The 25,699-nt window shown below is 45.6% G+C and overlaps 1 protein-coding gene across 10 annotated transcripts in view; it reads left to right on the forward strand.

Annotated features, from left to right (window-relative positions):
• Positions 1 to 25,699, forward strand: part of COL6A3 (collagen type VI alpha 3 chain) — a 61,849-nt gene that overhangs the window by 7,833 nt on the left and 28,317 nt on the right. For 5 of the 10 annotated variants that reach the window (XM_064660265.1, XM_064660257.1, XM_064660258.1 and 2 more), the window contains exons 2-10: positions 1,085 to 1,233; positions 6,511 to 7,113; positions 11,111 to 11,713; positions 14,444 to 15,043; positions 16,352 to 16,918; positions 19,615 to 20,235; positions 21,359 to 21,958; positions 22,530 to 23,132; positions 23,543 to 24,145. In XM_064660265.1, the coding sequence (XP_064516335.1) occupies positions 1,146 to 1,233; positions 6,511 to 7,113; positions 11,111 to 11,713; positions 14,444 to 15,043; positions 16,352 to 16,918; positions 19,615 to 20,235; positions 21,359 to 21,958; positions 22,530 to 23,132; positions 23,543 to 24,145 (4,888 nt within the window). In that variant the 5' untranslated portion in view covers positions 1,085 to 1,145. Of the gene's footprint in view, positions 1 to 1,084; positions 1,234 to 2,160; positions 2,779 to 6,510; positions 7,114 to 11,110; positions 11,714 to 14,443; positions 15,044 to 16,351; positions 16,919 to 19,614; positions 20,236 to 21,358; positions 21,959 to 22,529; positions 23,133 to 23,542; positions 24,146 to 25,699 lie in introns of all 10 variants that reach the window. The other 5 variants (XM_064660266.1, XM_064660261.1, XM_064660262.1 and 2 more) reach the window with 5 other exon arrangements.

Genomic DNA, 25,699 nt, shown 5'->3' on the forward strand with positions numbered 1-25,699 from the left:
GCCAGCAATGGCCATCAGTGTAATTACCATGGCTTTCCTCTTCCCCCTAGCCCTCTGAGGCTCTCGTATTGGTCATAACTCCCTGGATTGATGGAATTGGCAAGGATGGTATTAAGAAAATTGAATTACCTTTTTTTTTTTTATGGTGATGACCTGGTTAACAGTTTGATGTATTTGAGTCACTTTTGGCTGATTTGAGTAATTGAGCTCCTTTTGTGGAATGAAAAGTATTAAATCACTGTGTTCCCTTTTGGGAGGATATTTTCTCAGTTAAGCAAGCCTTGCTGTTTTCTGCTCCGTATGCTTGGAAATGAAGATTAAATAATAAATTGGTCATCTCCATGACAACAGAAACACGGCTTTCCTGACAGAGACATTGTTTCAGAAGGCTTGCCAGGTGGATCACAGATACCAAACTTGCTTAAATTATATTTTTGGCTCCAAGAGATAAAATATTATTCCTGGGGCCTTTCCAAAATACGATCAGCCAGCACAGGCTATTCCACCACCAGGGCTGTGAGCCTGGGGGAGTCCAAGGCCTTTTTGCTGTACAGCCAGATCATGTGGTTCAGTTGGGTCTGGAGTATTTAAATTTCCATTTGTACATTTGGGACAGCTGAAAAGGTGAGCTGAGGCTAAGCGAGAGGTTCAGGGCAATTACTGTGGTGTTTAGAAAAAATAAAATAAGAAATGGCAACAGCAAGAGGGAACATCTTGGCCAAGATGTTTCAGCTGGTCATCCGTGGGTGAGGAGGGCAGGTGAGAGGCAATGACATATTTTGATGGTAGAAATGTAGGCTCAGCAATTTCCCGTGTATTGGGTATTACCTGGGACAGCACAGGCAAGAGGAAAGTCATCTCAGTCCACAGGGGTGATTAAATGTCAATTATGTGAGTGAGGATTCCTCTTGCAAAGGGTTGCTTGCTATGAAGTAGACTGTCCAGCAGTAAAATATTTTCTCTCCTGCCAAAATGCCACAAAAGCCTTGTAAGACCACATGGTTTCGGCTTTTCTATCTCATGCCTCATCCGTGCCTGGCCAGCACTGCTGCTGTTTCTCACTCTCCCTGTTTTTCTCCCTTAGGTCTCACACTGGGTGCTTTGAAACAGAGAGAATAAAAGGAAAGCTCAGATAAAAGACCAAAATGAGGAAACACCGACATTTGCCCTTTGTGGCAATGTTTTGTCTCCTACTCCCAGGATTTTGCTCGGTTCGTGCCCAGCAGCAGGCAGGTAAGACCAGACTGCTTCCCCTGACTTTGGCCCTGTACAAACGAGCCACTAGCTCACCCTGTTTGTTTCTTAACATGCATGTCGATGGTATGTCGTGGATTGATGACCTTCTGCTCCGCAGCTCCCACCTCGCTGAGGGTCCCTGAGGCCCCAGACCTTGCCAGTGCGCACGGTGCCCTCCCGAGCATGTCGCTGGCCCGTGCCGTGCCTTTGAGGATGCTCTGCGGGGGACTGGGCTGTGGGGTGTGCACCCAGGGTGGCCCCGAGAGGGTTTTTTCATGTGGGCAGAGCTGTTCTGCCCTCCTTGCATGTGTAGGAGGGCTTTTAGCAGTGAGAAGAGCACTGCCACTGACCTGCAGGGAGGCTGCTTTAAGAGGAGGTGCTGGTGCCTTTTGGGACCAGAGCTGGTGTCACTGTGGGGGGTGTTAACAGCAGGAAAAATATGGAAAACTCATGCCAGCACCCAGGCTGCTTAAACCAAGGAGCCCTTCCTTCCCTGAGAACCACCACAGAGCCAGCAAAGCCCTGAGTCAGCAAAAAACGTGCAGGAGACCATGGGCAGCTAGAAGTGGAATGAGCCTAAATTCACATGTGGAGCTGCCAGCGTCTTTGTCTGGCTCAGGGCTGGTGTCCAAACCTGTGAGGGGAGGGGAGAAGCACCTCAGCTCCCCCTCCCTGGGAAGGGTAGGTGGCATGCTGTCCCCTCCTGTCCCCCAGCACTGCAGTGTCAGGGTGCTGACGGCTGCCTGGTTGTTCTCCAGCGCTTCTCCTTTTGCTGCGGGCAATGAGGGGAAGCTCAGCTTCACTGTCACCGTGCGGAAGGGGCTGTTGGTTGTTTGTTGGTTGTTTGGGTGAGGAGGAGGAGGTGGAGGAGACGTGCTTGTGCTGATCGTAGAAAATCCTAAACCCCCATCTGTTTTTTTAAAGCTGTCAAAACCGTTGCCGTGGCTGATATAATATTTCTAGTGGATTCCTCCTGGAGCGTTGGGAAGGAACATTTCCAACTTGTTCGAGAGTTTCTGTATGATGTTGTAAAAGCTTTAGATGTGGGAGGAAATGATTTTCGCTTTGCCCTGGTCCAGTTCAGCGGAAACCCCCACACAGAGTTCCAGTTAAATACCTACCCCTCTACCCGAGACGTCCTGTCCCATATTGCCAACATGTCTTACGCGGGGGGAGGCACCAAGCCTGGAAAAGGATTAGAGTACCTAATCGAGAACCATCTCACTAAAGCTGCTGGAAGCAGAGCCAGTGAAGGCGTCCCCCAGGTTATTATAGTGTTAACGGACGGACGGCCCCGGGATGATGTGGCTCTGCCATCATCTGTCCTTAAATCGACCCGTGTAAACATGTTTGCGGTCGGCGTGCAGGATGCAGTGGAAGGGCAGCTAAAGGAAATAGAGAGCGAACGCTTCGATACGCACCGTTTCAACCTAGAGAATTTTACTGCTCTCCACGGCATAGTTGGGGACTTAGTGGCAAGTGTCCGCTCATCCATGACTCCAGAAAAGGCTGGGGCTAAAGGACTGGTTAAAGACATCACAGGTAATGGCTGGCTGGTGGTATCTGCTGGCATTGTGCTGTTTGAAGCCTTTGTAGGGGCAAGACTGAGATGGACGTTCAGAGGTTTAAAAATAAAGGTTTGAAGCATGTGGCCCAGTGTTTGTAGCTACCGAGCGTGCCATTGTTTGCAGACCAAGCTGGCATCCTTGCCAGAGCTGCTGGGAGTTAGCACAGGAGTCCTTGGATGAGCAGCAGCACGTTGTGCCCGTCCTTTGGCCCCCATGGTATGGAAATGCAAATGCAGGGAGCTCTGCAGAGTTATTAAATTGCCCCATGCTATTCACACCAAAGGCAGGGAAATAGGGGATGAACACACCAGACCTGATGGTGAACCTGACTGAAAACCCTCTGGAGACCAGTAAGGTCCCTGCTGATTGCGGGGATACCATGCAGGATGTCACCTTGCAGCTAGTGGGGGGGAGACAGGCAATGTGCCACTCCAGGAAGTCACATTCTTGGCTGAAGACAGCAAAAGAAGTTGGGTGGAGAACTTCTCTGCTGAAAGCCCCAACCCTGAGCTGGCCCTTAGCCCCTCTCCTCATGCACTTGGAGAAGGTGTGTGGTTGGAGAGTCACAGGAATGCCTTCTCTACAAGGCACTGGCTTCCACCTGCTGCAGTGCTGGACCCTTCCCTGAAACCTCCCTCCAGGCCACGTTGGCTCCAACGGATCTGCACTGACCACAAGACAGGGGCCCAATTTTCATGGAAAAAAAATGAGACAGTCTCCCTCTGTCCCTCCTCTGTTTATGAAATTCCAGCATGGGAAGGGCCTTCTGAGCAGCTTTGTTGTGTTTCAAAACAGAAGTCCTGGAGATCAAACCTTTCTTTTTATTCCTGAGACTCCATCTGAAGGTCAATAGCTTGTGGGGTTACGTAAGGCAACGGGAGCGTGATGAGGCAGCGTAACATTAATCTCCCTGTGTTGTCTTGCCTATTAACCCTCACGCCAGCCCCACTGGGTGCTCTCCATCTCTGCATGACACCGAGCAACACCAAAAGGCTGTGCTCATGTGTGTTTTTATTGTGCAAAGCACTTGACAGGGCAACTATCCAGGCCACGTGAAAGCCACAGGGGAGTAGCTGCCCCAGAAAGATGACAAAAGGCTCACCAGTGCTAAGAAAATGATATCAATATACATGGAAAATGGATGTTACACCCAACCTGATGACAGCACTGCAGCGGCTGTTGAGCATCTTCGCCATGAAGGAGCCCAGTGATTCCTTTCTGAAATCAATAAGGAATTGGTCTGTGGCAGCTGGCTGTCCTCCTCTGGGCCATGCCACAGTGTGGAGTCACAGACATTTCTTTAAAAGCATTAGAACCAAAATCCTACTTCGAGTAAATCATGAATTTCCAAGTTTGTTTCTACTCAAAGATATTTTTTGCAAGTATTTCCTTCCCGTCCTATAACGCAAAATTAAAAAATCCTACTATTGTAGTTTTGCCCCCGTGTGACTTCCACGGGCGATACACAGAGTATCACTAAACATGGGAAAAGTTGTTACAGGTCCTAAACCTTGGATGACAGTAGATTGAAAAGCATGGTACAAATAACTGTTTGCATAAGAGTTCAAGAAGTCATTTATTGAGCTGATAACTCCAAGTGGCAATAACACGCATAAAAGTGCCATGGATGTTAAGTTAGAAATGAGCCCTAAGAGGAAGTGGAAATGTAATAAAATCCCAGTCCCATAGTGGTTGCTGTAGAGAGAACCAAAAGTGTTGGTCTGTGGCAGTCCCCAGAGCTGACTCATGTAAGTACAACAGTCAGCCCCAAGTTTGCCCTGATGGATTTGTTAAAGCTGAGCTGTCTGTCTCATCTGACCTTCCTTGCTTAGTTGTGTAACCAGCATGCTTTTATTTGTTCTCCACACCGGCTTGTTCCATAAATGTGCACTGAAATACAAGGTTTTTTTACAGTGATGACAAATTATCCAACCCATCTGTTTCATATCTATTTTCTCTCTGGTGGGAGCTGGTGTGATGGCTCCCATTAGTGGCTGAAATCTTGCTCCTCAAAAGAGATAAGCAGCCCTGGGCACAACCACTTTGAGATTTCCCTTTCATTTGTATGATGAAGTAGGACGTGTACATCCCAACTGATAATGGCACAGTAAAGACAGACCTAAGCAACCCTAAATTTTGTCTCCAGGGAGAAATAAATCCTGGAGCTCTTTGCTGAACCCTGTTGAAGTTCTCCAAGCCAACACTGGCTACTGAGTTGGCCCAGGGGAGTGATGGTGCCCTGGAGTCCTTGTTGCTGGAATTGCACCATTATTTGAATCTCTGGAGGGCATTGCAGTGTATGAAAACATTTACAGAAGAACGATCAAACAGGCAATAAATAAACAAACAAATAAATTACTGGCACTGCTGGTTAATAGCAAAGACCTGAGGTTTATTCCTGGCCCTGCCAAACTCCATGTCAGTTTTTCTACTGGTTTCACCTTTGGCTTTCAAAAGTTGAGAGCTGATTGATATTTCTAAATGCTGCTTGTCATTCATTTGCAAATAGTCTGAAATTTGAGTTCTTCACAAGATTGGAGATCCAATAGCATGGAAATATCCAACCATTCTTTAGGGGTATTCTTCACCCCTTCTTTTTTTCCATGCACACAGCTCTTGGTGATGTTGATGGTAAAATTAGTTGAGCAAAAGGAGTAAGGGCAGACACCAGGGCATTTTGGGTCTGCTTTGGTAAGTCTCACAGCAGAAATGCTCCCCCTCGGCACCATGTTCATGCCATATACAAGCTCTGTTTGGTGTGTGTATATTTTCAGCAAATGCTTGTGATCATCTGGGTATGGTCACAACAAATAGAGTTGGATAATTGTGTCATGACTGATTTCATCACCCTTTTTTAACCTGATTCTGCATTCTTTGATTGAATATCCAGAGTCCATAGGACCAGATATCAGACCAGACTCCTCTTGCAATAATCAATCTTGTGCATAATATTTAAAGCGAGACAATTTTTGCATGGCCCGGGTTGAGAATTGTATGGGTCCACCTTGCTGGACAAATAACACCGGTTGGATGCTGGCAGCTGGTCAAAGAGTTACAGTGCAAGAAAAGCAACCAAAACCTTTTCAATTGTTTCTAACAAATGCATTTCAAATAATAGTCCTTCATGGTGGGAGAAGCCAGTATATTCAGCCGCTGTGTTTAACCAGAAAAGAGCAGAATTGTGACAGAGAGGCTGAAATGTTCCATGAATCCAGTAAATCCTGGCTGTTCAGCTTCCAAAAAATAAGAGACTGTGATGATAAAACTCCCAGTGAATATTACTGTCCTCACCTGCCATCTTTGGTGTGAATTGTCACCAAAATCCACCTTTTTCTTGTGGCTCTGTCTAAACATTTGGACAGTACTGGTGGAATGGATCTTGGTTTCCCAAATTTTTATTTTGCCAAGTTTTCTCCTTGTGTGCCAGCACTGCTGACCCCTGCGTAAGTACAGCCACTGGCTCAGGTTGTGTCCACTGAAGCCCTCTCTTGATGGGTCGTGGATGCTACTGGGAAGGGGCTGGGAGCCTATATTCAATCAGAATGCAGAACTAAGAGGCAAACGTCACCTCCTCAGTGATCACGTGTTTTGTTTTCTCATTTTTGTGTTTCTTACTGGTTTTCCAAGAAACATGTCAGAACACTGTACAACCGCATGTAATCACCCATTTTAATGCTTTCACCTTTTGCATTTCTTTTTTTTAAAGCTCAAGAATCTGCTGACCTTATTTTCCTTATTGATGGATCAAACAACATCGGAAGTGTCAATTTTCAAGCCATACGTGATTTCCTTGTAAATTTGATTGAAAGCCTCAGAGTTGGAGTTCAGCAGATACACATTGGGGTGGTGCAGTATAGTGATCAACCCAGAACCGAGTTCGCTTTGAACAGCTACTCCACAAAAGCGGATGTTCTGGATGCCGTGAAGGCACTCGGCTTCCGCGGTGGCGAGGAAGCGAACACCGGTGCAGCACTGGAGTTTGTGGTGGAGAACCTCTTCACCCAGGCGGGAGGCAGCAGGATAGAGGAAGCGGTGCCTCAGATTTTAGTGCTGATAAGTGGTGGAGAGTCTAGTGATGATATCCGAGAGGGCTTGTTAGCGGTGAAGCAAGCTGGTGTGTTTTCATTTAGCATTGGGGTCCTGAATGCTGACAGTGCAGAGCTGCAGCAGATTGCTACTGATGGAAGCTTCGCATATACTGCCCTGGATATCCGTAACCTTGATGCTCTTCGAGAATTGTTACTGCCCAACATTGTTGGAGTGGCCCAAAGACTCATTTTGTTAGCGGCCCCAACCATTGTGACTGAAGGTATGTATGCCTTTCTAGACCATTGCATTTCCATGAATCGATGAATGAATGAGCTTTTGCACACTTTGCAAACATATTTAGCTCTTTAATTATCTAAAGAATTTTTTTTTCAATTCATCCTTCTTGTCTGGTTATGGACAAACCACGGGAAAGACAAATAGTCCTGTGGCTAATGTGCAGAAACTCGTTGGACCAGTGGGTTATCTTTCAAAAACCATGAGGTTTTGTTGCAATAAATCACATGAAATGGTGTTTTAAAGGACAGAAATGGAGTATAAAAAAAGAGTATAAAAAGGCTCATATAATCCTTATTGGGGTATCTAAACACCATGGGAATAAACACTGCAGCACTGTCAGCTGTGAAACATTTATGTCATGTGAGCTTACATTGTATGTCAGTTGAAAGTGTCACGAGAATAAAATGTGGCTGGGGAAGCTAACAGGGATGTTAGTGGATCCCTGTTTACCAGCGTTGAAGTTATCAGCTTGCTAAAACAGTAAAATTCCATACCTCTTGGGAGCTGTGGGCTGTCCTTGGGAAAAGGGTGAAATTCCTGCACTGTTAACTTTGTTAAAAGGCAAGCAGCCCTTAGTGCTTCTGAAGTGAAATCTCTACCTGGCTGACATACATTTCCCTTTGATCCATTAGCTGAGAAAGTTTACAGCTTTCCACAAGGCCACGGGACATCAAAATGCAGGTGTCAATGTTCCACTTAGGTCACTTTGTCACCCTTAAGCCCCATTGACATTATTTCTGGACTAGCATTAGGTTGGGTGCAGTAGAATAAAGAATACCTGGATTTACTGAGCAAGTAGGTGATTACGAGTTTCTCACCTTCTGGTCTTAGGACTAGTTTAAATTCACTGATGGAGAGGTTTTATGAAAGACACAATATGTCATATTTCAGAGGCCCCTGGAAAGGGCCAGGCTGGAGTTTCTGCACTTCATTAACAGGATGCTTAATGCAAACAACACTTTTGGGATCCCGTTGCCAGTCTGTAGTTCTGTACACACTGTTCCTCATGATGTATGTTGACTTATAAAACTGCATTCCAGATGTCTTCACTGATCTATGTCTAAACATGATTGCTGTCCCATGGCTCAAATCAAAGGGAGGAATTTGCCTAAAAGATCATTTTATGACCTTGGCTTGATTATTCCAGGAAAGACCGTAAAGAGCTTTTCTTGTAGCATCCTACAAGCACCATATTTAGCTAAGTAAGATGAAGTCAGCATGTCTAGCTAAAATGTGCACACCAGGACCCCTGCAAACCTCTCTTTCCTCCCCTCTGATTTTTAACAGTTCGAATGGTGAGATTAAAAATGTGGGTACATTTGGTTTCATCTGCACTTGCCTATTTCTCCCTGAGAATGCCAGCTCATTCGTGGGAGGTGCTACAGCAGCACTGGCTCGTGCAATTACATAGAGATGGATATGCTAAATGGAGGAGTTGCTATTTTCAAAGGAGCTTTAGGGAATGTCCTATCTCTAGCAACCATGGAAATCAATTTTGACTGCTCTGCTTGGTTTGCATCAGCATCTTGGAAGCCTGGAACGTAAAACACTGGTTTGGGAGACGCCACAGCCTGAAGTGGGTGCCAAACCCATTGGGGTGCCACGTGTTCCTGTGAAATACTAAAGTCACCTTAAGCTCTCTGGCTGTGCACTCATCCTCCTGGGATAAATGGGTACCTCAAAGTGACTTTCTGCCTCTCTTCTCCTCCGTCCTTCAACTACTGGGGGAGCCTGGATGATTAAATTAGATGAGGTGCTTCACCAAAGGTAGCTGAGATGGCAATGAGGGGGGAACTATGCAGGGCTGGCTTTGATGCTGACACCCTCTTACATTCCCAGCTTTTGGAGTCACAGATGCAATGCTTTGATCCCAAATCCTTTGAAATTCTTGGGAGACTTGCCATCAGCTTTACAGAGCTTTGGATTAAACACTAGGAGATGTGTACAGCCTTGCTTAAAGGCTTTTGCTCTAATTGTATCCACTGACATTAACATCATATGTTGTTTCTTCCTCTGGGTTTTGGTTTTGGTTCTTGCATTCCTCTAAGGAATCACAGTGCAGGATTTGAGACCTGCAAGAGGAATGAGTAGTGGAGGGAGCTCTTCCTTCCTGACCTCCCAGATCTTTCTAGAGCCCCTTTGATGTTTTCCCCAAACCTCTATATAAAGTCAAAAGCTTCCAGGGTCTCCATTTTTGGGTTTCTAGCTGCTGACAAGCTAAGGACATGCTTTGGACTCTCTTCTGGGTGATGCAAAGCAGAGATTTCGACCCTTGTTATCAATTTGAAAAGTTTCCTGTTTTCAGCCCTCTCCTCCTTGGAGTAACTGATGAGGAAAAAAACCTGGCTGGAGGGATGAATGTCGGAAGTCACGGCTCTGGGAAAGGGATCATAGAAACAAATGCTCATTGCTTTGTGAGTAGCTCTGTTCTGACAGCCTGGGCAGCCAAATGCAGCTCACTGACAACTCACATGAGACTGTGGCTCAGGGAGGGCACCACCACAATCACTTCAGGCTTGTTCTTATCATTTTGTGTCTGACAGCACCACGGTGGGCAATTTTAAACTTCATTTTTTGATAATTGGTCCTTAATGAAACTCTTTCCAGCACGACTCTGGGAGAGGCTTTTGCAAAGGCTTAGGCTTGCTGGTGGAGGCAGGTCTCTCGGGGTCTGAGGGCAGAGGGGCAGCCGAATCACAGGGCTCATGCCAGCTCTAAATCACTCCTTAGGGTAGCCCAGCCTCAGGCACTCACCCCTACTGAGAAACCTGACAGCCACCAGCCTTTGGGAGCACTGCTGTCCGTGGCCAGCTGGTGTGTGGCCAAGGAGGACTGCAGCCAAAGCTTTGTTCTCTGCTGAAATCCAAAGTAAACAGCCTCCAGGCAGTGGAGCCCTGACAGGCTGAGGGGGTGCCCTTCTGCATCCCAGCAGGGCAAGGCAGTGTTTGCTACCGCTTGCCCTGAGGGATGTGAGGTCCCAAACATGCCAGGTCTCCTCTTCCCCCAGGCTCTGTACTGGTCATAGCAGTGAGCCTGGGAGGTGATGGACCTGCCTCCTTGAATATTGACTCCATCTCAGGAGCTCTTATGTAGGTAGGTGATTTAAGGACCCCCCAGGTCCATAACATAATGAGTCATAGTACTCAGCATAACTTGGAAGCAGCACAGGGTTTCCTCTTTGACATCAATGGCATGAAATCAGGGACATGATAATGTGAGTGGGGTCATCTAAAAGATGGTATTAAGATCAGGCCCCGTGATGATCATGTAGAATGCTGTTATCATAATGATATTGGTCTTGCTAATATTTACCTTTTTTAAAATATATTTGCTGTGTTAAATATGATGATGCTTTGGTTCTAATGCTGCACAACAGGGGTTTTTTCCTCCCTAATTATCCTCCTTTAAACTTAGCCAGGGCACTGGAATGCTCTTCCATGATTGGGCTAGCTGTGCCAAGAAAAATCCTTACTTGTTTTTGTTAGATAAGGAATAAAATGTAGGATTTGAAGACCCGAAATCAGGTACGTTAAATGGAGACCGTTCTTTACTTGTGTCATTGGTCTTTGGAACTAATCCTTTTGAGATGCTGAAGCATGATTCAGATGGTTTCACTGCAGATGGAGGGAGCATCAGCTGCTTATTTTATCTCCTGTGCCAGCTAAATGCCAAGATTTCTCTTCACTGTTTGACTTTCATCCTTTGCTTTGATATGTACAGACATTTTAATATTAAAGTGTGTAAACAACAACATTTTTGCCACTCTTCAGCTCTTCTGTGTTTTAGAAAGGGGAAACATTCAAATTTATTATTAGCCCTCTGTTAGAACCTAAAAAGCAATTATGTTTTGAAAGCAGGACCCTTTTAAAGGTATCGAGATTAACAGTACTTCAAGCCAACATTGCTGCACTGTTGATATAGAAATGATGCTGAGTGTGGTGAAGACTTCTGCTAACATGATGTTCATGTGTTACTTGCAGTTATTGAAGTGAACAAGAAGGATATAGTCTTCCTGATAGATGGCTCAACTGCTCTGGGGGCTGCCCCCTTTAACGCAATTCGCGATTTCGTTGCCAAAATTGTCCAGAGGCTGGAGGTTGGACCCGACCTGATCCAAGTGGCAGTGGCGCAGTACGCAGACACGGTGAAGCCAGAGTTCTATTTTAACACCCACCAGACCAGAAAGGATGTGATGACTAATGTGAGGAGGATGAAGCTCATGGGTGGCACGACACTCAACACTGGCTCAGCGCTGGACTTCGTGAGGACCAACTTCTTCACCAGTGCTGCTGGGTGCAGGGTGGAGGAGGGGGTGCTCCCCATGCTGGTGCTCATCACTGGGGGTAAGTCCAGGGATGCTGTTGACCAAGCGGCAGCAGAGATGAAAAGGAACCGGATAGTGACCCTCGCTGTGGGGTCGAGAAACGCCGACCTGGCAGAACTTCAAGAAATTGCCCATGAGAGAGATTTTGTGTTCAACCCAGAGGACTTCCGCCTTCAGTTCATGCAAGCCATTCTACCTCAGGTGCTGTCGCCTATCCGGACACTCTCAGGAGGACTGATTGTCCAAGAACCACCCTCAGGTAATTAATTGCCTTTTTCTAATTAAGGAAATATGGTTTTTACGTTTGTCAACTCTTATTCTATGCCATGTGGAGATAATGGGGGAAAAAAAGCATCAAACACATGTTCCAGCATGGTTAAATGTTGTCTCTCTGTTTAGTAAGTGGATGAACAGGTTGGTGAACTTGGTAGTGTGGTTGTTGTTACAGCTTTATCACCCCTTCCTGAAGATTTTTGTCCCTTTTCATGTTTGTCACCAAGGCCTGGATGTGGAAGATGTGCTTTACTAGTTAGGTACCAAAATTGTTCAACAGAGGCTTTTGCCCTCACTTAGGGTTTGTGTAACCTATTAATGGGACACATGGGGAATGTTAAAATCTCTCCTCAGTTTGAGAATCATTGGTGGTGGGTATTTGCTCAGGAACATAGAAGTTTCTTCGGAGTGTGAAGAACATAAGCCCATTTGTTCATGGAGATGTCCAGAGAAAGCTACCCTGATGCTGTTGGACTGAGACTCACCCTTTAAGAATATATTTACAGTTCCCTTATCATTTACTAAGCTCAAGCCCTAAGAGGTGTAATTGAGAATGCTGCAGTGTTGTTTTTCATTTAGTCAGTTTAGAAGATGATCCAAAGCCCCGTGGAGCCAGTGGGTTCTTTTTAGTTGGTTTTGCCATTGACACCAGTAGACTTTGGAAGCAATCCAACTGCGAGGGTCATGTCTTTTGAGGGAGTCTCCCCTGCACTTCAAGAGATGTTCTGGGTGCAGAGAGATTTTATACCAAATTTCTCAGGATTTCTTCCCCTAGAGAAGCTTGAGGTTGAATCCATGCTGCACTAGGTCAGATTTGAACATTGCATTCCTGTCTCATGGCATTAAAAAACCAGGACTTCTTCCAGCTCCCAGTAAGGTCAATAGTGAGGTTCCCGTTGGCTTAGTGGCTGTTGAACCGTGTCCATATTTTTTCTACTTTATAAAGTAATTTAAAATTATAAACCAAGTGCAAAAGAAATGGAATGTTTGGAAAGAGCCCATAAAGAATTAAAGCCTATGGCTGATCTACATACAGAGCAGACATTTTGAGATCAGTTTACCAATATTTGTCCTTAATTAAGATGAATATCACAGGACTTATCATTTAATAAGCTTTGTTTCAGAGTGTGTTTCCTGCTAATACCGTTTTGCATGGCTATACACCAAATCTTGCATTTTTATTTTTCAACGTAAATTAAAAATGTTCCTATATATCCCTGTTCAAAGCTCATTTTTGTGCAGCTTCTCTTTTTTCCAGTCTTTTTTTCTACTGTTCTCACAGCTATTCACATACATAATAAGCAAGGGATCAGATCCTACTCCTTTAAATTATTAATAGCAGTAAGAAAACTGATTTTGACACTGGGCACTTCCATTTTAACTGGATATTGTCTCGCCCTGAGCCTTGAATGGCACTTTTCTGGGAAAAATTAAAAATACAGGAAGCCAAGACAATCTGTAAAATCTGAGAACAGTTCCTGTATTCTAAACAGTCAGGTTTTTTCCCCTTTTGTTTTCAATATGTCAGTATTTATGTATTTTATATACAGGACAGCATGCTTACAGGGACAAGGCAAGCTAGAGATATGGATGAATATAGTCATAAACACTTTCAATAGAAAGATAATGGGCAGAATTAGCAATGGGCATAAATAAATTTTGAATAACTCTTTGGAGGAAGGCATCCAGGAGGGATGAATTAGATGAGTTGTCAGTTCTATGAGATCTTGTTTAAAATTTTGGTGTTTTGGTCTGTGATCTAGACATGATGTGTTTAGAGCAAAAAAAGCACAGGGTGATAATCCTGTGGTTTCTTGGGGTGTAGATCTGTGTGCTGGGGCACAGATGCCAGAGATACAGCCCGGGGAGGATTTAACCCTAAAAACAAACCGAGAACTGGCTGGTTACTGCCCAAAGTGGGAAATTTCTCCTCCTTCGCCAGCCCACAAATGGATGTCTGTAACTGCCAACATTAAAGTGCATTAAATGCAGAGGTCAGAAGGCAGGTGTCCTCAGGCAGCCACTGCATTGTCATCTGAACCGGCTTCTCTGAGCCTTAGCAAAAGTTATTTGTAATACCCACTCAAAACACCAACCAGTTTGGCTACTTGGCACAACTGTTTCCCCATGCAGGTGGAGCCTGACTCTGCCCCACGGACCAGCCACTGCAGGACTGTGGAAGTCACTGAGGGACAGGACATATCTCTCCACCTCTAGGGATGCACGGGAGCATCCCTGTGGAATGCTCAGTAAGGGGGTGCTAGCACTGGTGCCAGAAAGCCATATAATTCCCTAAAGCTTTGCTGGGAAGCCCCAGGTCTATGTGTGGTGACTTCCAGATGAGCAAGGTGTCTGTAGGTGTAATTTGATGTTGCTCCACCAGAATCAACCAAACTGCTTTCTGCTGGTTAAGGATCTGCCTCAGAGCACACAACTCTGGCATCAGCAGCCATTGGAAATATCTGCCACGGGAGAGGCTGTTGATAAACCCGATATTCAGAAGAGTTTTCAGTACGAGTTAGAATCCTTCCCTGCCCCATTCAGTCATTTCCATCAAGGTCCTCATTTCCTCTGTGCTGATCACACCCTTGCTCTTCTCTCTCTGTCCTAACCAGGTTTACATGCGTGTACGGCGTATGCTGCATGCACACATGAGAAAAAATTTCCGTTTTTGTTTTCTGTGATGTCTCATGTTGTTTTCTGTGCTCTACTGCAGTTCAAGTAACCAAAAGGGATATCATCTTTCTTTTGGATGGATCACTCAACGTTGGAAATGCCAACTTCCCCTTTGTGCGGGACTTTGTTGCCACCCTAGTTAACGACCTTGATGTCGGCAGTGACAAAATCCGAGTTGGCTTAGTGCAATTTAGCGACACTCCCCAAACCGAGTTTTCCCTATACTCCTACCAAACCAAATCAGACATAATTCAACGTATGGGGCAGCTGAGGCCCAAGGGGGGGTCAGTGCTGAACACTGGCTCTGCACTGAACTTTGTGCTTTCGAACCACTTCACGGAAGCTGGTGGGAGCAGAATAAATGAACAAGTGCCACAGGTCCTAGTCCTGGTGACGGCAGGGAGGTCTGCAGATCCCTTCTTGCAAGTTTCCAATGAATTAGCTCGAGCCGGAGTGCTGACTTTTGCTGTTGGCGTTAGGAGTGCGGATAAGGCAGAGCTTGAACAGATTGCCTTTAATCCAAGAATGGTGTATTTTATGGATGATTTCAGTGGTCTGCCAGCTTTACCCCAGGAATTAAATAAACCTATAACAACATATGTTAGTGGAGGTGTGGAAGAGGTTCCACTCGCCCCAACAGGTAATACCTACCTTCCTTCATGTTGACTGCATTAAGTTATTCTTGTTTAAGTTAATTTCTTCTTTCCAATGTACACTTTGACATCTGTCCAAGCCCTGAGTCATCAAAGTGGTTATAGCTGTGCTTAAATAGGTGATCTTTAAGGTCCCTTCCAACCTAAACCATTCTATGAGTCTATGAATACATGGCTTGACACTAGCAGCTCTTCATTTTGTTCAAGTCACTGCTACCATGCTTTAAAAGCACAGTTTTGCGCTTTTTGGTAGGTCAGGACCAAAGGAGGATCCGAGTGAGTCTATGCCCACCAGTCACTGCCTCAGGTGCTCCCTTTCTGTTGCCATAATAGTGCCACAACCTGTAAATGCATCACGTGCACTAAATCAGGCAATGGGAGCACGAGCTTTTGGCCGCAAGGACTGGTGTGGAAAGGTTAAAGTCACACCAAAAGCACAGAGGAGCAGAGGTACAGGTACAGGAGGCCAAATCCATTCCCAGAACCACTTGGTCAAAGTGATGTTACCAGGCTGTTACAGAGGCTGGATTTGACTCCCTATATTCAAAGTTATCCTCCAACGTTAAACCCAAAAGCTGTTGGCAGGTTTAACCCTTTTTAAACAGGTATTTTCTCACTAATTCCATTATTGTGGCTGTGTGCTTATGAAGACATAAGAACAACAAGGATTGGTTAGTATGGAAAGACATCAAGATTATTATGAAAGATGTTAAGACACACAGATACGAGATGCTTGGGTTTATCTTGGGTATTCAATGAGATTAAAAGGGCATCAAATGGAAACAGGTAAAAGTTTTTTTCTCCTCTGAAAGTTATAACTCACCTACGGATTTAGATGTTCCTTGTGATGCAAATGGGAGAAGGTACAGAAAATGCTTTGTGTATGTGTGTATGAACTAATCTCTATTTGTTTTCTACTGAGCCTTTAAATAGAAAAAACCCCCCAACACTGCTGTTTTACTTCATGCTTGTATTATTGACATATTGCTAGACCTTAAACATCACTGGATCAGCCAATTTATGACATGATCTGATGTGATACAATGTGTGGTATGTCTGTCTGGTGCCTGAATTTATTGGATCTTAGGATAGGGGTGTTCTTGCTTAACTTTCTTTCTCAGATAAATAAGTCAAAGGGGCTGTTTAATCCTGTAGACTTTGAATACTTTGGTAAATGAGAATATTGAAAGTTTGAAACCCAGCTGACTTGTAGAGAAGTTTCTAGGTTGCTGTGTAAGGAGAAAAATGCCTTCATATCTCTTTTCCCCCTCTTTTCATTTGTGAATTTATTCTAGAAAGCAAGAAAGATATTTTATTCCTGATTGATGGCTCAGCCAACCTCTTGGGTAGCTTTCCTGCCGTCCGGGATTTTGTACACAAAGTCATTTCTGACCTGAACGTGGGTGCTGATGCCACACGAGTAGCAGTAGCTCAATTCAGTGACACCATCCAAGTTGAATTTGACTTTGCCGAATACACGTCTAAGCAAGATATGCTTCTCAAAGTGAAAAGGATGAAGATTAAAACTGGGAAGCAACTGAACATTGGAGCTGCACTTGATGAAACTATAAGGAGGCTGTTCGTCAAGGAAGCTGGAAGCAGGATCGAAGAAGGGGTTCCTCAGTTTTTGGTCCTCCTCGCTGCTGGGAGATCAACTGACGATGTGGAGGAACCATCAGATGTTCTGAAGCAAGCTGGAGTTGTGAGCTTTGCTATCAAAGCCAAAAATGCCGACCTTGTGGAGCTGGAAAGGATCGTTTCTGCCCCTCAATTCATTGTGAACGTCGAGTCCCTGTCTCGGATTTCAGAGTTTCAGCCAAACGTAGTGAACCTGTTGAAAACTGTCCAGCTTCAGCCAACAGGTATAGGGAGCCCTGGGGTTTCCAAGAAGCTGAAAGAAATTACTTACCTGCCCCATCTCAATTGGCAGCTGAGGCATTTGGGTCTGGTGGTGTTTGAAACAATTATGTAGAAACTGCTATTGCACTTAGATTTTCCTCTCCTCAGACCCTGATCCAGCAAAGTATTAAGGTTCAAATTGAATTTTAAAGATAAGTAAGGAAAATGCCTTTTGTTCAGCTGGAAGAGCTGCAGTTGGTGCTGTTACATGGGTACAAAACTGAAATAAGAAGGAGTCATTGCCTCAGAGACAGTGCGGTAATTGATGTACAGTGCTGGGCAAGGGCTAGAAGAAGCAGATACAGGCTTGTCTTGATTTCTTTTTCCATCCTCCCTTTTCTGGAGGAGTGGTAGTGTGTAAGGAGCACTGCAGAGCACTGGATTCACTCTTGCTCTGTTGTTTCTTACAGGATACGATGGCAGTTTATAGATTTTGTTCCTACGCACCAATAAATAAGATGCTCTCAGCTCTATTATGGTTGAAGCTCAGTAGATGAGATGGATTAATTGAAGAATATTAAAAAAAAGAATCATAAAGAGGATCACACTGCCACAATTATAAATTCAGTCTGTGGTGCTGGAAATTATGAATGTACAGCTGTGTGATTTCCTGAGGCAGCCCTAATTTGAGCATTACCTTGTCTTCGAATAGGGGGTGGAGACAAGGAAAAGTGTAATAACATCCACATCATCTCTTCATAAAAGTCCTGAGCAGATGGACTTAGAATCATAGAAACATAAAAAAGAAATAGGGCTGGAAGGGACCTCAAAGTGCCATCTGCTACATGCCCTTGCCCCCAACAGGATCTTCTTGTCCAGAACCAGCTGACATTGGTCTAATCTGTTCTGGAAACCCTCTGGTGGAGATTTCCCAGCCTCCATAATCAATCTGTTCAATCCCTTTGATCTATATCAATAAACATTTTCCCTTAATGTCAAACTTCTGCCTCCTTAGTCACAGTTTAAGCCTTTTACATCTCCTTGAACTCGAGAAGGATACAGATGTCAGCTCGCTCCCATGTTTTGTGTGCCATGCATGTCTTGTCTCTGTCTTCATGTCACCAGCTCTGTACCCAGCTCATTCAATCTACCCTGGTAGGCCTTGTAGATCTTATTCTGCATTTTTACCCTTTCCTCTCCAACATCAGCCTGCTCCAAATGACCAGAGTGCAACAATCGCATCCCCTGGTCATCTCTTGCCCCACCCTTTCCATGCAGATTCATTACCCCTCTCATATTTGTGCAGTTTCTGCCTCAACAAAGACTTGTGCAGCTAGTGCTCTTGAATTCCACCCTCCCTTTTCAAACCATTTGTGTCGTGTCAAGATCATTTTGAATCCCTTGGACCACCAAGGATAATTGGGCTATTAGCTCACTGATAGCTGCATCCACCCACTTTTCCTAGTATTCTTGGCTAAAAGAGAGACACTTTGTTAGAGTGTCCATATTTTTTTCTTCTTTATCCACTATCTAGACACTTTTAATAGGACTTTTTCCTGCTCCTGAATTTTAGAGGAAGTATATGAAATTGGGACACACCAGGCAACATCTGTTCCCTCTTCCCACCTATATTAATGTTCTAGTCCTAGACATTAATCCACCAGGTTTCCAACAGTCCTCTTAAATAATAAATTTGATCTGAAGTCTGCATTAAGAATTCAACTGCCCTTGTTATTTCTTTATAGGTCTAGCATTCATAAAGCAGATATTTAAGATTTTCTTCAGAGAGACAGATCATGTTCCTGCCAAGATATTTTGGGAATGCTGTCCAGCAGTTGGTGTGTTTGAGAACCAGGGATGTTTTCTGCTTGGTTAAGCCAAAGCTTTGCAATTCTGCTGATCAGTAGCAGAATCCATCAATAATTCTCTGATCTTTGACAATTCATGGTCTTGGAGGTTTTTCTATTTTTTTTTTTTTTTTTTTTTTAAATAAAGAATCTTTGGTCACAATTAACTTTTCTTTTTTCCTGCCTGAAAATAGTAAAAAAAAAAAAATACACCAAGCAAAAAAAACCCAAAACAAACAAACAACAAACTCCTGCCCCCCCCCCCTCCCCAGTATCTAACATTTTAGAAGATAATTTCAGCATTTTCAGCTGGATGTCCTTTCCAGCTATTTCTTATTTTTATTCTGGGCATGTGCAGAAGTATTTATTTCTAAGTCCAGTGGTGCCTCAGAAAAGCTCTTCTCTCCCTCTCTTCACCATCTCCCCATGAGCACTCCCTGCAATATGTCATTTCATCCAGAGACTCAGAGTTTGCTGCGAGAAAAATATTCCTGATGCCCCAGACTCCTCCTGCGTAGTGCAAAGCCAAATATCAACTTCCCAGCTCCCTTGGGAGCAGATGGCTTCTCCCAGCCTCAGGTAGGAGATGGCACCCAGAGTCCCTTTGCATCCTATTTCCTATGAATCTATGATTCTATGACCCGTGGGTAAGGCATGGCATCCACTGCACTGTGGTTTCCACCAACTTCCACCCATCTGCCTCTTCACCAGGGATTGCATCTGATGGCAAAGGAACTGAACCACTTGTCCTGACACCTCGCTTTCTCCTCCCCGAGCTTTTGTACTCCTTTGGTTCAATGTACGCAGAGAATATTAATCACTGCAAAACAGCATCTCACTTATTCCCCCCTCCCCTTACTTGTCTCAAACAGTAGTTGAGAGAGGTGAGAAGAAGGATGTGGTGTTTCTAATCGATGGCTCGGATGGTGTCAGAAGAGGTTTCCCTTTACTGAAGACGTTTGTCCAAAGAGTTATTGAAAGCCTGGACATCGGTCGTGACAAGGTCCGTGTCGCTGTCGTACAGTACAGCAACATCATACAACCTGAGTTCTTGCTCGACACCCACGAGGAGAAAGCAGATCTCATCAGTGCCATCCAGGAGCTGAAGGTTATGGGAGGATCTCCTCTGAACACTGGAGCAGCCCTCGACTATCTCATCAGGAATGTGTTCACGGTGTCGAGTGGCAGCAGGATAGCAGAGGGCGTCCCACAGTTCCTGATTCTGCTGACTGCTGACCGGTCCCAGGACGACGTGAGGAGGCCCTCAGTGGTCCTGAAGACGAGTGGCACAGTGCCCTTCGGCATTGGGATTGGAAATGCTGACCTCACAGAACTGCAGACTATTTCCTTCGTACCGGATTTTGCAATCTCTGTTCCCGACTTCAGCCAGCTGGATTCGGTGCAGCAGGTCGTCTCGAACAGAGTCATCCGGCTGACCAAGAAAGAGATAGAGTCACTTGCCCCTGATCTGGTTTTTACATCTCCCAGCCCAGGTGAGAAGATGTTTGTGTCTGCACCAAGAGCCAGCAGCAAAATATGATGTTTAGTAACATCATGGTTGCAACACAAACCGAGAAAAGCAAAGATGGTCACGGCTAAGACTCCCAGTCAATCTTGGTCTCACTGTTGGTGCACTACTTAGGGTTGTTAGAAGCTCTGTAATTAAGCTGAGCCACCTTTAAGTCCAGTCTCTCAAGGTGGTCCACGATATATCCACATGGAAGACCCAAAAAGTGAATGCTATTTCCTTAATCTTATTTTAAATGGATGGATTTTAAATCCATGCTATTCCTTCTGGAGTGGAAATTGCATCATTTAGATGCTACAGGAACACTATCACACTGCTATAAATCAAGGTCAGCTCTCTGCTATATGTAAGACATGCTGATTTTTCTTATATTTGCCACCCTCATTCACCAGGGGAAGGGAAATTTGAAGTGGGCAACGGGAAAAGGATCAGATCTTCCATTTCTGTTCTCAGAATGAAATACAGCCAGTGTATGCCTGAGAGAAGAGTAACCCAGATCAGTCCCTTAGCAGCTCACCATCCTACTCTGTCTGTTCCTAAGCCAGACCACCTTCCTCTATCTTCATTTATCAGTGAGATATACTTTGATAATTCAAGCTCTGACCTGAATTACCACTGCAAAAAATACTTAATTAGGAATCAAAAAGTCATCCTGGAAAGGCAGAAGCTGAGAGAATAATAGGATAGAAGCTTTCCTAGAGGACAAACCCAAAGAAAGTGGGGTAGTTCTGAGTGTAAAACCATCCCAGGCTGCCTAGCAACCTGCCCTGAGTAAGGACTATCACCAGGATATGTTTCCTTGGGTGGACATCCCACAAGGAGTTATTGTTCCAAGTGTCCCCTGCTCCCTCTTGCTTCCTTTGCTCTGGAAGTTGCTATTCTTGCTCCCTGGGGATGTGCCTAGCAGACTGGCCCTGTCTCTGTCTTGGACCCACAGCTGCCTGCTGGGGCTCCCAGGAGGTAATCACAGGCAACGAGACAAGGAGCATCCTCCCCATGGCCAAAGGCAGTGGTGTAGATGACGAGCTTAGCTGCTTTCCATGAGCAATGCTTGGTGCACCTCCTGACCACTGCCTTCTCTCCCGCAGCGGGTGTGAGGAGGGACGTTGTGTTCATGGTAGACGGCTCCCGCTACGCCGCCCAGGAGTTCTACCTCATCCGCGACCTCATCGGGAGGATAGTGAACAACCTGGACGTGGGCATTGACACCACCAGGATCTCGGTGGTCCAGTTCAGCGAGCATCCCCACGTGGAGTTCCTGCTCAACACCCACTCCACCAAGGACGAGGTGCAGAGTGCTGTGAGGCAGCTGCGGTCCAAGGGTGGCCAGCAGGTGAACGTGGGGGAGGCCCTTGAGTTTGTGGCAAAGACCATCTTCACCCGGCCCTCCGGGAGCCGCATAGAGGAGGGTGTCCCTCAGTTTTTGATCATCCTCTCTTCCCGCAAGTCCGACGATGACTTCGAGAATCCATCGCTCCAAGTCAAACAAGTGGGGGTGGCACCTATGATGATAGCAAAGAATGTGGATACTGAGGAGATGGTACAGATTTCCCTTAGTCCTGATTATGTATTCCAAGTCTCCAGCTTCCAGGAACTGCCCAGCCTCGAGCAGAAGCTGCTGACTCCTATTGAAACCCTGACTGTGGACCAAATCAGGCAGCTGCTGGGAGATGTGCAACCCCCCATAGGTAAGGTGCTGTCAGGACTGGCTGTCTCCAAGTTGCTACTCAAGTAAATGTTGCCCGAAAAAGCCTTCCCTTAAGCTGAGGTTTTCCTTAGACAAAAGCAAATGTGCAGCACATGTACAGTCTTGGAAGGAAACTTCCAGATAGGTGGAAATTCTACTCAAGTTCCTAAAGTACATTATAACTTATAATTTTCAAGTCAATACATTGCTATTTCGGTTTTCAATTCAAATTCTGCAGTGTGTACAGTTGCCTATTCCCATCTAGCAGCTCTCTAGGAAACAGACATAAAGCTGGAAACATTGACAAGTCCAGATTAGAGCATTAATGAACAAAACAGATAAGGCTCTAAGTGATGCCTGCTTCAAAGATCAGGCAGACTGTTAGCACACACATGCCCACTTGCACACAAGCCCTTCTGGAGAGGGCCCCCAGAACACCATGACTAAAGTTGGCTAAAATATGTTGTGTGGCTTTACCTCCCACGAGAGCAGATAGCGCAGAAATCCTCCAGTAAAGCTTTAGCAAAGGCTTTGGCACACCAATAATTTCCTCTCTTCTTGCTTCCCCGCAGATATTTCTGGTGAGGAAAAGGACGTTGTCTTCCTCATTGACAGCTCGGACAGCGTTAGGCCTGAGGGGCTTGCTCACATTCGGGATTTCATCAGCAGGATTGTTCAGCAGCTGGAAGTGGGGCCAAACAAAGTGCGAATCGGGGTGGTACAGTTCAGCAATAATGTCTTTCCTGAGTTCTACCTGAAGACCCACAAGTCCAAAAATGCCGTCCTGCAAGCCATCCGCCGTTTGAGGCTTAGAGGGGGCTCCCCCCTGAACGCTGGCAAAGCCCTGGACTACGTGGTGAAGAACTACTTCATCAAGTCTGCGGGGAGCAGGATAGAAGATGGAGTGCCCCAGCACCTCGTCGTCATCCTCGGAGACCGGTCCCAGGATGACGTGAACAGACCTGCTAATGTGATCACCTCAACAAACATCAAACCCCTGGGTGTTGGAGCCAGGAATGTGGACAGGGACCAGCTGCAGATCATTACCAACGATCCTGAGCGTGTGCTTGTGGTACAGGACTTCACAGGACTCTCAACTTTAGAAAAGAGGGTTCAGAGGATTCTTGAAGAGCTTCCAATACCTACAACAGAAACACCTGGACCATTCTTACCTGGTAAGGCTGCTATTCTTCCTGTAGACTTTTCTGAACAGAGCACAGATTGTATCTGTACAATGTGAAAATGATTCTATGATTACACCTTTTGATTCCCATCCCTTTAGTCACATTGATAAAAAGAACACTTTGAAACACATCTTGCTGAGCGTAGGAAAGAATGGAATTAAATTAGAAATGAGATAAGGGTGTCTATCACAAAAACAAGTAATGCTGTATGAAGTGTTATACAAAATCTTTCTTCTTGTGTGGATGTAAAATCCTGCCAAGGGTTGATGAAACTAAAGTGGTAGAAAGGAGAGAGAAACTTCACCTTGCAAAGTGATGCTTCACAAAGCACTAAGCCACTTAAATATTATAGATGCTGCAAACAATTGTTAACAACTGTGTTTGCTTTGTGATTTTTTCAGGAGGTAAAAAGCAGGCTGACATTGTGTTTTTGCTGGATGGCTCCATCAATCTGGGGAGAGATAACTTCCAAGAAGTTCTTCAGTTTGTCTACTCTGTGGTGGACGCCATTTATAGGGATGGGGACTCTATCCAGGTAGGACTGGCCCAGTACAACTCAGATGTCACCGACGAGTTTTTCCTCAAGGACTACTCCACCAAACCTCAGATTTTAGATGCGATCAACAAAGTCATCTACAAAGGCGGGCGAGTGGCAAACACTGGTGCAGCCATCAAGCACATCCAGGAAAGACACTTTGTGAAGGAGGCCGGCAGCCGAATCGACCAGAGGGTGCCCCAGATCGCCTTCATCGTCACGGGTGGGACGTCTACGGATGACGGGCCAAGGGCCTCCCAGGAAATCACGCAGAAAGGCGTAAAGGTGTTCGCAGTGGGCGTGAGAAACATTGACCTGAAGGAAGTCAGCATGTTGGCCAGTGAGAGTGCCATGAGCTTCAGAGCATCCACAGCCCAGGAGCTGTCTGAGCTCAATGAGCAGGTCCTGGTCACACTGGAAGCCGCTATGGAGGAGACACTGTGCCCGGGAGTAGCAGAGGTGACAAGAGGTAAGCACAATTCTTTTGTAATGTGCTGAGATCATTCCCAAGGGTGGCTTTAAATATCCAAAGTATTTTGATGGACTTATCCATTCTGCTCTTGTGCTTTGCCTACAGCCTGAGGCGCAGCATGGGCTCATTCCTCCTTCATGAGTGTGGTGGGGGACTGCAAACCTTTGGTACAAGAGCTGCTTGTTTGTGTGTGTAACATGGTGTAGTATCACCACAGAGGTGCCATCGTGCTGAAATTCATTTCAGATGTGACAATCAGGCACTAAATCACTGGCTTCCTATCACTGTCTCGAAGGGAGTCCTCTATTTAGCTGCCTTTGGACTAAGTCTCACCTCCTTTCTCCCAGATGTGTAGGGACATGATAACAGTATCATCTTAACAGACAAACTTATTCCGTGCCAAAATGAAAAGTGATGGTCCTTGTTTTGCCCTTGGTGTCTATTACAAGCTAATTGGACTTCTTGGCCATTCGGGCATACAGAGTGTGCTGGAAATCACAGAATCATAGAATTCTAAAATGGTTTGGGTTGGAAGGGACCCCAAAGATCATATAGTTCCAACCTCCCTGTCATAGGACACATTCTGGTAGATGAGGTTGCTCCAAGCATCATCCAACCTGGCCTCGAACAGTTCCAGAAATGGGGCAAACTGTGCCAGTGCCTCACCAGGAAGAATTTCTTCCCAATATCCCATCTAACCCTACCCTCTGGCAGTGGGAAGCCGTTCCCCCTTGCCCTGTCACTCCATGCCCTTGCCCAAAGTCCTTCTCCAGCTCTCTCATAAACCCTTTAGGCACTGGAGGGGGAAAACAATTTTTCTTACCAGACTGTCCAGGGTGCCCACTGGATCTCACAACAAGTACATGAGGGAAAGCCAGCGCGTGAGTGGTTGTAGATTAAGGCAGAATTGCCTTAAGAGGGAATCCCATGATTCGGCTGCTTCAGAAGCCACGCAGGGGAATTGCGGTGAGTAAGTGAGCTGGTATTGCTGTCAGATCTGACTCCCAGCAGCTGGTTTTACTTACTACATTACAGCCAGTCCTACTCCCAGCGTGACTGAACACAGCTCAGCCCTCTGGCATTGAGCAGAGGCGTCACCTGAACTGCTGGAGAAGCTGGAGAGTCACAGCAGCCCTGAGCTGAGCAGCAGCTCCAGCTGAGAATGAAAACTGAGTGCAGGGAAAAGCAAACCACTGCTGGTGGTAACCAGGAGCGCTTCCCAAGTGCAGCACCAGTGGGACTAATATCAAAGAGAATTCAAATACCTCCCTGTTTGAAAGCCTATGTAGGAGAGGAAGATGTTAAATCCTGAGGAAAGGCATCCAGCAGCCTGATTTCCCCATGCTCCAGACCAACGGGCAGCTTGGTGGCTGCAGGGTGATTCCACACCCCCACTAAATATTCCAGCAGAAAGGCAGACTGTGCGTCACCTTGTTGGCTTGGGCTGAGCATCTTCAAATCGTGTTTCTTCTCTAATTCCCAGCTGTCTCATATAAATCCTAGCTACACCTTTCAGGGATTTGGGATCAGTTACCTGGTTGTCACCTCCCT

Source organism: Pseudopipra pipra, chromosome 7 (assembly GCF_036250125.1).
Source record: "Pseudopipra pipra isolate bDixPip1 chromosome 7, bDixPip1.hap1, whole genome shotgun sequence".
NCBI lineage: Eukaryota > Metazoa > Chordata > Aves > Passeriformes > Pipridae > Pseudopipra > Pseudopipra pipra.